Raw genomic sequence first — 10,000 nt, 5'->3', positions numbered from 1 at the left:
GGGTGTGGGATATTGGGTGAAGCTGAGTGAAGAGTTGTGAAATAATAAATTCATCACATTCTTTCCGCACTCCCACCGTACACCGTTGCGGCGGAAGCGCCGTTTCGTGTGTCGGTGACGATGATCGCGCGAGTTCGCTGCACCCGGCCGCGGCGCTTCGGACACGTGACTGTTCGCCTGCACGCGGCGTACAGGCCGTGTCTACTACGGTGCGTTAGGGAAGCTGAAGCTTGGCTCACGGAAGTCACGTGTTTTGTGAGAAAGAATGCGTCTCCAATGGGTGTCGTTTGCACATTCTTTCCATGAATGCGTTCAATGATCCTAATCGGGAGTTCTTGATGATACGACTACAGCAGAGCTACCTTTAATTGCCGGTATATCCTTTACGCTTCCAACATATTCATCCTCCAAATGATCTGTCTGCCTCGACTCTATACTGTGCCACACCCGTGCGTAAAACAGTAACGATACATCGGTCGTGACCTTACGCTTTAACAGGCTCCTGGTCTGCTGCGATCGAGATTCGAGCTAGTGTCAAGGTGGGTTCTGCCACCTTCCGGCATTCATGCTAGTCGGAGTAGGCATCGGCATGGATATGGAGTGCCTAACGTGTTACATGGTCGTCACCTCAAGGAAATGAAATACAAACATCGTAACGCTCGTAACAAATCCCGTGCAAACGAAGCACTATGGTGTGCCTCATTGGTATTCCATCGATCTAATCCCAACCTCAAGCCCTCAGCTCTGCAAACAACACCCATCCGATGACAGTCACGCTGTGCGATCGTAATCTGATGTGCCATGAAACAATCGAAGGTATCAATTTGCCTCATACTCTCACCCCCTTCCACGCCCTCCCAACAGATCTGGTGGCCATTATACGCCCACTTGTCACTACTAGTTGCCAACGAATGTGTCTTTTTTTGCCGCACGGAAGCAAACAACGCCGCCTGTCGCGTTTGGGCTGACCTTTCCACCACGCGTAACACGCGTTGCTGCTGGCTACATGTCAAACAAGGAAGATCCGACAACGATCTCTTCTTAAACTTCTCGCTGGCAAGGGAAGGTGGCAGCGGCGGCGGCGGCGGGTACATGGCAGAGAAGACAGTTGGTTGCTAGCCGAAGGACGAAACGCGCATTCGCCTTCTGACTTGGTGCGTGGGTGGCACAGGGGGTGGGCAATCGGATACATTGAATCTATTGGAAAAAGAAGCGGCAAGAAGGATGGCTTCACTATCTAGTAATGATGTCTAATTGCCCATCATGAACCCTACCTCGCTGTGCTTCGCTTCCGACGTTTACACCTGATATGGCTGCTAGCTGATGATGTCCAATAGCGTTGTGAATTTTGGTTAGTGAAATCAACTTTAAACCTCATTTGCATATACACACAAAAAATATCCTCCAAGTGACATGCGACTAGGTCAATCGGTCGCACCTCGTCCTGCGCACGTCCAGCGATGGTAACATTAGACACCGGTTTGTGTCATCGACACCCGCGAGGGTCATCACCATTCACTATGCTGTGGTTCGAAAGACGCGCGCGCACGAAGTTGTTGAACTCCCTGGGGTTTCTTGCCCCGCCGCGTCACGGTAAATCACCGTCGTCGTGGTCGTCGTCAGCCCCGGATCGCTAATACAGGTGTGAGTCCGTGCGCGTCTTTGGAGTGCCTTATCATTATTGAAGAAGTAATTGAAATGTATGTTGCTTGCATATTTGCGCATGCATCTAATCTTTACGATGAAGCTCCTTGGCTTGGTTGACGCTGATGGCAATCGAAGTAGCATCGCAGCACACCCTCCTGCGATGCAATTTCCTGGCTTGCATGGTTGCCACCATCGATGACTCAAACACCACGTGGTGGTTCTCTACAAGCAAACCTAGTAAACGCATAGTAAACGTTAACGAACGAAGCGCTCGCGGGCTCTCCTCCTCTCTATCTCCACTCGCGTGAAGCGTAGAAACACGTGCGAATCGCGAGACTCTACAAACTCCAATACCGTAGGCAAGCAGGGGATGCAGAGGAAGGGAACGTGTGTCGTCGGCGACGACGACAACACTACTAATCATTCATTGACACCGCGCGAAGGTAACGCACGGAACGCGGTATTGGTTGCATCGTGTGAATGGAGACGCCGGTACCGCTATCGCCAATGCTCAACGGATTGGCGCCCATCCCAAGCGTCGGTAATCATCCGGTGTTGGTAAGGGTGAAACAGCATCGCTTCGGCTTCGGTGGTGGCGAGCCGGGCAACTAGTCATCGTAGTCGCCTTCGTCGTCCGTCGGGCACCGTTCGAGATCGTATTCCGAGCTCGCGTGTATCTCCAAGAACAAGATCTTCCATAGCGTGGCTCGCACGTGTGCGTGTGTCTGGTTTGGCGTATAAAATGTGCTTCCGGTGAGATGGAACCGGCAAGTTCTCTGCCAGCGTCACTACTGAACGCACGCACGTGGTGCGAGTTCGCGTTTGAGGTTTCTGACTTCTGGCGAGATCTACTTTTCCTGCTGCAGCTGCTGTTGCTGCGATAACATCTCTTGGATTCCAGTGTAATCCTACTCCTTACATCAATTAGCAGCGAGAGCCATGGTACACCGGATATGCTGCAGGTGCTGGTTGCTAGCGTCAGTTGTGTTGACCCTCAGCCTGCTGACGACCATCGAAGGGCAGATAAGCTGTAAGTTCCGATCCTCGAGCGGCATTCACGAAACCACCATGACATGATCCACTCACTTTGCGTACGTCCATCATCATCGCTCTAGTATCATCAGTACCATGCGGACAGCAGCAACAGCAGCGGATTGTCGGCGGTTTGGATACGAGCCGCGGTCAGATTACGTACATTGCGAGCCTTACGAAGCGTGGTGGTCACTTTTGTGGTGCATCGATCGTCAACGAACGGTGGTTGCTCACGGCCGGACACTGCATTTGCAGGTGAGTATTATCCGTCCATCGAATCGGTCCAACGTTATCCTTCAGCTGATACTTATCCGCATACGGACCGTTCTGTTTCGTTCCGCCCTTAAAAGTGGTACCAATAAGGTGCTCCGGCCGAATCAAATCCGAGCCGTGCTCGGTCTCTATCGGATATCGGAGTTTAGCGGTAATCGGATTGATCCCGTGGCCGATCCGGCGTACGAGGTGGGCATTCGTACGATCGTGCCACATCCGGGGTATAACTGCGGCAAAACCTCCAACGATATTGCCCTGCTGGAAGTGACGGAACGTATCTACTTCACGCCCACCGTCCGACCCATCTGTCTATCGAGCGGATCGGATGCTTCGGCGCGTGTCGACGGTTTAACAGCTACCGTGGCCGGTTGGGGCTGGCAGCAGGAAAATCGCAACCTGGGCGATAAGGCCGACACACTGCAGCGTGCCTTGGTGGACGTGTTTCGGAACGAAGAGTGCGAAAGTATGTACCGACGGGGCAATCGATCGCGTACGATCGCTCGGACGCAGTTGTGCGCTGGTAAGAGTGTCGGTGGGGTCGATGCTTGTTGGGCAGATTCTGGGGGACCGCTGGTGACGAGCAACAACGTGCTCATCGGTATCGTGTCCACCGGCATCGGCTGTGCACGACCTGGCTTTCCCGGGATCTACACGCGGGTTAGCGAGTACGCTGGATGGATTGTTACGGTGATCGAGCGCTTTAATGCTAGCTAGGCGAGAACTAATAACCAGTGAGCGAACCATTTCATACCAAAGAGAACCGTTTTCTAGTCATAACCATTTGTCAGAAAGGGAATTTCACAACATTCCAGCCTTAAAAAGGTGCCTTCCATTACCGTGTTATCTGTATTGAGTAGTTAGTGCAAGATAGCTGCCGCCACGAAGCCGGGGCGCCGTGGAGTGTATCTTTTAAACGTTAAATTAGTAAATGGTTTGCTAAATTAATTTTAAAGTTTGTAAATATGTGTGAATATAGTTTGTGCAGTAGATAACATGCCAATAAGCCTTAATCTTGCAGTGAAGATGTTGGTAAAATTAAGTAAAGTTATCACGAACAAAATGCACCATTTCAACAAAACCATTACGCATTTCCTACAGCACATCAACCATTTTCTCATTTATCAAACGAACTTTTGGAGCAGGCAAGTTGCAAGTGGTCATCCCTTCGAGAGCTGATCGTTTCCAGTTCGTTGATTGCTCCTATTTCGGAACGATCCTGCAGTGAACGTAGAACTCGCTATCAACGTCGGACGACGCAAAGGAATAATGATTCACCGCCTCTGATTGCTACCCTCCAGGCTTTACGATTAATGAGCACACGTTCTCAAGTGGTTATTCATATTACAGAAAGTCGCTTTTGTGATTTTCGTCTAAAAACCAACTTTTTGTTACTCCGTCACCAATGAACCACATTGTCACGGCGTTTCTTCAAACTCCAAAAATTGAAGGGATTAAGTTGGCCTTCAGAAAATGAAGATGATGGATTTATCCTGTTCATAGAACTGGTCGGTGCAATCGGTTTTTTATTTTCAAAAGATTAGAAAACTAGAATTAACATAATGGTCCTACTTAGTTTATGACACAGAGCTCTCGTACACTGGCCTTCATAGTGTCCATCACCCCTAATCTATTCGATCAAAGTGAGATCCATTGCTGAAGGTATCTGCTAGGAAAGGATGATATCACCAGTGCGAACACGCCTGTCCATGGCTTGCGCTGTGATGTAGCAAAAGCAGAATTGGTATCAGCATACACCATCATCACCCGCTCTTTCTAGTGTTTCAGAAAAGGACTCTCCATTATTCGCTTTATGTAGGCCTCGTGCGTCGTCGCTAGTGCAGTAGCAAGCAATCCGTTCGGATTCAGCGGCTGCCCGTCTAGATAGTCAATGTGATCGTTATGCAGATCGGTCATCTTTCCACCGATGGCCGCCAGTATTGCATCGCCCGCACAAATGTCCCACTTTTTGATGTGCGTTGTGTGCAGATACGCCGTCGCATTATTCTGTATCACTTGAAGCACTTTGAAACCTTTGAAAGGAGTAATGCGGAAAAATGATTAGTGGAAAGATTAGTGGAACGCATATAACCCTCGCTAAAGCATACGCTTACCAGCGCCACCGGCTGTGATGACTTGGGCATTTTCTCCAAAAATTTGCTTCGATTGCTCCTTCACGGCACCGGCATGTGACCGTGATACGATGATGGTAGGATGTTTAACATCTGCCTCGTGTTTTACGTTCACTAGCGCCTCCGAGAGGGCTCGGTCACGCCAAGCCCAGGTCGTTTTCATCGTGAACGGATTGTGAATGATGCCGATGGTGGGGACACCCTTCACCGTTACGCATACCATCGTGGTAACGTACTCATGCAGGCGTTCTGAAAGCAGAGCAAACGAGGAATTAGAAATACCACCGACAAACGCTGTAACCAAGGGTCCGTTGCCTACCGGTAAACTCTTGCGTGGCATCTAGCGGATCGATCCAAACGGCCACATCCTCAATGTTGATACGTTCGTCTGGCACGGACGCAGTTTCGTGCAATACCGTCGGATCGAGATCGAACAGTTGCACATCGGCGCACCGTTCCTGCTGATCGTCTTCCTCGGAGATGAGCTTCAACTTCGGGAAGATCCGCAGCAAGCCGTTCTTCATCACGCAATTTGAACGGTAATCGGCATCGGTGACCGGGTTGTTGGCACCTTCGCGCGTCTTGCCTTTGCTCTGTTCGTGCAGTTCGCGTGACTTCGAGACGGCCACCACCTCGAAACCACCGTGCTGTGCTGCCTGAATCGATCCGATAAGCAGCTTGCGAAGGTTAATTTCGTTCGGGTTCTTGCTGAACGCGTAGCTCGCGCTACTCGAGGTTCCTCCGGTCCAGAGATAGTACAGGGCGCCGATGAGCAGAACGCCCAGTATCACGAAACCACACTTATTGATCCGTATCGAGCGTCCGAAATTCATTTTCGTAGCAATTTCTCGCCGGGTTATCAAGAAGCTAATTATTCCCTCCACTGGATCTGCCACACATTTTTCCGGACGAAGAGCTGCGGAGGACCTTTTCCGTTCCTGCTGGTGACCTGTGATCAAAACAACGGGTTTCTATTGTGACGTCCGCTGACATAATATTTACTGAGTGGCAAAATTATCTGGAAGAATTATATATTTTTTTCAAAATTTGTGCAATCTTTTGTTTTTTGTTAGTTTTTTCAATACTTTCATTAATTTTGCTTTCGTTGGAATCCAAATTTACATATTAACTGAAAAAATTCTGCGTGCGGCGCGCCGACGGTTCTAACAACCTTGTGCTGTGCCGGCCGTCACAGCTGTTTTGAACGGTGATTCATGGTTCCCGAGTCGGGCGGTGCCTCTGTTTTGGTGTGGGCTCTGGTCGAAATGTGCGAAATTTTGCACAACATCGAAGTAACCAACGTGCTAGAATCGGAGACGTTTCATCATCCCATCGTTCTGCTCAAGGGCTCCATCAACAATCTCTGCGAGGGGACAGAGCTGAGGATTAATTTTGACGAGCAGCAGGATCAACACCGGCCTTTACCATACTCGTGCTCCGTGGATGTAGGTGAATCATTGGAAAAGCGGTATAAATTTCGGTTGTTGCTGAGGCTCAAGGAGGGACAAAATGATATCAATCTACACTACTGCAAAGCGGAACGGCGGATCTGTTTTTACTACGTGCCACGCTGTAGTCCATACACGGTCGTGCCGCTTTACCTTATCTGCAAAGGGCACAGCGGACGATACCAGTCGCACGTGGAAGATCAAGAAAACACCGCCACCGTGGCCTGCCAGAAGATAACACTGGCGATCGAACTATTGCAGTGTTTGTACGGTGAGAAGCTGCACGAGGAAGGATACGGTCGTAAAACGTTTACTCTCGGTTCGACCTGCGTACCATTCCACAGCCAACTCGAGTGGACCCAATCCGTGGGTATGACCGAAGGGGAATTGTGGGAGTATTTCGCTAGCGAGCTAGTGCAATCGGAACAATATGATATGGCCACCGTGAAGGTGGTCGCATTTCTGAGTAGCACTCACTTCGAAGGCATCACGGATGGTGATTACTCGTACGGCAACATTCGAGCGAAAACGACGGGACATGCTGCTCTGGGTGGCGGTGGATTGGCTCTCTTCGGTACGGGATGCCTTTATACCTGGCCAACGATGCTTGAGCGTGTCGGTGCGGCATTTTCGGATCCGCAACTCGTAGACTGTGCCAACTTGCTGGACGATAGCAATTACAGGCGAACGTAACTATCGGCAACCGATCACCTTAGCGACCTGAACCTGAGCCCATGCTTTCATCTTTTTAGGTATGGTGGTTGCTTTGCCACTACCCTCGGATCGGTGTGCCACGAAATGGGTCATACATTCGATCTTGGCCACACACCGGACGGTTCCATCATGGGCGATGGGTTCGACGGTATAGAGCGTGTTTTCATTGCCCCGAGATACCCGGGCACTGGTCCGCGGCGATTGGTAGAAACTAAACCACGTGGCCCTGCTGGTCGGCTTACTCAGTTGAAACGGCCAGGGGATGTGTTCCGACAGCGGATGGACGTTAAATGTAACGATGGCATCTTTTTTGCACCAAACAGTGCCATTACGCTCAACTATCACCGGTGGTTCCAACAAAACCCTGCCTCACCGGTGGGCAATGGACCGACGATACTATTCGATCGCGATACAAGACTGGTGTCTAGTAAAGAACCGGGTTCACCGTTGGTGTTGGTCGAACTGCGCCTTTCATCGAATGGAATGATGCAAAAGTTCTGGACATTCCAGTGCGACCCAAAATGCATTCCGCAGACACAACTTCAGCTTCCAAAACTATCGAACCTCTTAGATCATACACTATTTGTAATGAATGCCGTAGGTGATATTTTGAAGGTAAATCTCGCAACGTGTTAGTATTAAATAGTGAAGCACAAAATTAATAAATTAACACTTAAACTAAATGAAGCGCAGCTGTCCGATTAATACCGCATGAGCATAATAGTCTCGGATCCTGAGTAGTTGGAAATAAAAGTATTCACTATCAACAAATGAAGCATTTAACGTCAATGCACAAATCACTGATAAGCAACCACTGACCCTCGTGCTTCCGTCTTTTTACACGCGATGCCAGCTTAAAGGTTGAAAATTCGATGGTCAAACACGATTAGAATTAAATTAAAAATAAAACAGTCCTCTGGAATGTCGTATTTCCTATTCTACAGCATGAAACATTCACCCGTAGCTGCACAAACCCCATAATCGCTCTTATCGATTCCAGTACCGATACGACGCACACACCCTGCACATCGCGTCACTCGGCAAATAGAAATCCTCGAGTAACGGCTGATCGCCGACTGGTGAAGGTTCCCGCGGTACACGATAAGGCCACCCCAAAACCGGGCGGCCAATCGACGGGCGACGATGAAATGATGATAAACATAGGAGAGCACGCTTTGCGTAGATAAGATTGCGGCGAGGCGGCATGTTCCCGACTTCCAGTTGCCGTTGCGCGATCGCAGGTGATAGAACCCGTTTTCGTGGCGCAGCACAGCGTTCAGTTGGCGTACGTGAAACCCCTTTGCGGCGAAAGCGTGTATCATATTCGCGAACTCGGGAGGCCACTTACATTTCCATTCTCGAGAGCAGCGTGGCAACCGAACACGAGCTAGCATGGCTGAAAACGACGAAGTAGCCGCTGCCATCGCCGCGGGCAACGTGTGTGAAGCTAAGATTCAGTTTCGTCAACTGAAATTGTTCCCAGTAATCGATGAAAATAATAATTTCAAAATCAGTACTGCCAATTTCTTAGAATCATCACACCAAATAGTGGACGCAATCGGTAAATCGTGTTAAAACTGACTGTTTTAGAAACTCCTTATGTTTTAACGAACCACAATCGCGTGTGCTCTGTTTTTGCTTTGTATCTTATGTAGGTTGCTTCGGTAAGCTTTTCTCGCCGATCGTCAAAGATATGCGACAGAATGTAAAGGTAAGTACAACCAGAAAACCATGTACATTTGTATGCACGATTGTAACTGGATTTTTCCCCTTTTGTGAGCAGAAATTGGAAGACAAATTCAAAACCAATGAGACTCTGTTTGCGCACATCGAAGACTTAATACTTAAGGATGCGGAAGGCAACGACAATCCCTATGATACGGTGACCGATGGGTTGCTGTGGTTAAAAAGGTAGCATACACGTCGATCAAAATCACGCGATTCACCTGCATTAAGACCGGACACATTCTTATCGCCAACACCACTTTTTCCTCAGGGCATTCGAAATGATGGAACTGTTCTTCCGCAAGGTGCTGGAAGATGAAACGTGCAACGAGCAGTTGAAACCACACCTACGAAAGGCCTACGAAGAGTGTTTGCTGCCGTATCATGGGTTTCTGGCGCAGAAAGGATTTCAGGTAGGCAAACATTATCAGTAAACGACGGGGCACCGTTATCCCACATTGTATTAATCCAAATTCATGATACTTTGTGGAGCACCGACTCTACGGTGCTCGAAACCACGCAGCAATAAATCTGCCATGTTAAACGATATCTGGATTCCGTCTGGGAAGCCATATAAAACTCAAAGTTGCATTCGGGGCTTCTTTCGCCGGTACTTCTTCGATAAGAAGCTCCATTCTGGTTTCTTTTGCCTGCATATACCTAGTAAAAAGTGTTGACGATTATTGTTTCGTCTCTATTTCCATTTGCAAGATTCTCCACTTTTACGTTCCTAGTCGGACGAGCCTGTTGGGACCGTCGGATGGCAACGCGGACAATTTGAAGGCGCTTGATGAGTTTCTCGTACACTTTCGCGCCAACCTACATCACCTGAACGAGTTTTTCACCAAACATGACTTACACCGTACTTATAAAGCATAGAAAACCGTCACACGAGGGGCACATATTGTATTTTGTAAAATAAATATAAAACAGTCACTAGCGATTATTTATCAAGCAACGTCGTATGGCTTGGCGTTATTGTTCCGAAGGAATTGCGACCGCTTGTCCATGTACTGCCAGCGCTGCTGTTGA

At 49.0% G+C, this 10,000-nt stretch overlaps 4 protein-coding genes across 6 annotated transcripts; 3 read left to right on the top strand and 1 right to left on the bottom strand.

Annotated features, from left to right (window-relative positions):
* The first annotated feature begins 2,447 nt into the window (after positions 1-2,447).
* On the top strand, positions 2,448-4,345 carry LOC125949079 (trypsin 3A1). 2 transcript variants are annotated; one of them, XM_049675770.1, is made up of 3 exons: positions 2,448-2,677; positions 2,763-2,934; positions 3,030-4,345. In XM_049675770.1, exons 1-3 carry the CDS (start codon positions 2,587-2,589, stop codon positions 3,664-3,666), a joined length of 900 nt encoding a protein of 299 aa, XP_049531727.1. In that variant the 5' UTR covers positions 2,448-2,586; the 3' UTR covers positions 3,667-4,345. The 2 variants fall into 2 exon arrangements, with proteins under 2 accessions (XP_049531727.1, XP_049531726.1); XM_049675769.1 differs by having other exon boundaries at positions 2,763-4,345.
* Positions 4,346-4,455: 110 nt separating this feature from the next.
* Positions 4,456-8,235, bottom strand: LOC125949077 (putative inositol monophosphatase 3). Its single transcript, XM_049675768.1, has 4 exons — positions 8,063-8,235; positions 5,401-6,030; positions 5,064-5,330; positions 4,456-4,982 (listed from the first exon to the last, which is right to left on the bottom strand). The coding sequence occupies exons 2-4, from the start codon at positions 5,912-5,914 to the stop codon at positions 4,726-4,728; spliced, it is 1,038 nt and encodes a 345-aa protein (XP_049531725.1). The 5' UTR covers positions 5,915-6,030; positions 8,063-8,235; the 3' UTR covers positions 4,456-4,725.
* Positions 6,294-8,077, top strand: LOC125949076 (uncharacterized). The gene is made up of 2 exons (XM_049675767.1): positions 6,294-7,218; positions 7,282-8,077. The coding sequence occupies exons 1-2, from the start codon at positions 6,296-6,298 to the stop codon at positions 7,877-7,879; spliced, it is 1,521 nt and encodes a 506-aa protein (XP_049531724.1). The 5' UTR covers positions 6,294-6,295; the 3' UTR covers positions 7,880-8,077.
* LOC125949081 (uncharacterized) lies at positions 6,423-9,916 on the top strand. 2 transcript variants are annotated; one of them, XM_049675773.1, is made up of 6 exons: positions 6,423-6,530; positions 8,244-8,804; positions 8,899-8,954; positions 9,027-9,154; positions 9,240-9,381; positions 9,680-9,916. In XM_049675773.1, exons 2-6 carry the CDS (start codon positions 8,636-8,638, stop codon positions 9,845-9,847), a joined length of 663 nt encoding a protein of 220 aa, XP_049531730.1. In that variant the 5' UTR covers positions 6,423-6,530; positions 8,244-8,635; the 3' UTR covers positions 9,848-9,916. The 2 variants fall into 2 exon arrangements, with proteins under 2 accessions (XP_049531730.1, XP_049531729.1); XM_049675772.1 differs by having other exon boundaries at positions 6,427-6,526.
* The last annotated feature ends 84 nt before the right edge of the window (positions 9,917-10,000 follow it).

This window comes from Anopheles darlingi, chromosome 2 (assembly GCF_943734745.1).
Source record: "Anopheles darlingi chromosome 2, idAnoDarlMG_H_01, whole genome shotgun sequence".
Lineage (NCBI taxonomy): Eukaryota > Metazoa > Arthropoda > Insecta > Diptera > Culicidae > Anopheles > Anopheles darlingi.
The sequence above is the reverse complement of the archived record's forward strand: the minus strand, read 5'-3'. Positions and strand labels throughout refer to the sequence as shown.

Excerpts from the sequence above, each read along its gene's own strand:
- LOC125949081 (XM_049675773.1), top strand. The coding sequence starts at position 8,636 with ATGGCTGAAAACGACGAAGTAGCCGCTGCCATCGCCGCGGGCAACGTG. Across the intron at positions 8,955-9,026 it reads ATATGCGACAGAATGTAAAG|AAATTGGAAGACAAATTCAA; the intron begins GTAAGTACAACC and ends TTTTGTGAGCAG. Across the intron at positions 9,382-9,679 it reads TGGCGCAGAAAGGATTTCAG|ATTCTCCACTTTTACGTTCC; the intron begins GTAGGCAAACAT and ends TCCATTTGCAAG.
- LOC125949079 (XM_049675769.1), top strand. The coding sequence starts at position 2,601 with ATGCTGCAGGTGCTGGTTGCTAGCGTCAGTTGTGTTGACCCTCAGCCT. Across the intron at positions 2,678-2,762 it reads CATCGAAGGGCAGATAAGCT|TATCATCAGTACCATGCGGA; the intron begins GTAAGTTCCGAT and ends TCATCGCTCTAG.
- LOC125949077 (XM_049675768.1), bottom strand. The coding sequence starts at position 5,914 with ATGAATTTCGGACGCTCGATACGGATCAATAAGTGTGGTTTCGTGATA. Across the intron at positions 5,331-5,400 it reads TGCCACGCAAGAGTTTACCG|AACGCCTGCATGAGTACGTT; the intron begins GTAGGCAACGGA and ends CTCTGCTTTCAG. Across the intron at positions 4,983-5,063 it reads CATCACAGCCGGTGGCGCTG|GTTTCAAAGTGCTTCAAGTG; the intron begins GTAAGCGTATGC and ends CTCCTTTCAAAG.
- LOC125949076 (XM_049675767.1), top strand. The coding sequence starts at position 6,296 with ATGGTTCCCGAGTCGGGCGGTGCCTCTGTTTTGGTGTGGGCTCTGGTC. Across the intron at positions 7,219-7,281 it reads GATAGCAATTACAGGCGAAC|GTATGGTGGTTGCTTTGCCA; the intron begins GTAACTATCGGC and ends TCATCTTTTTAG.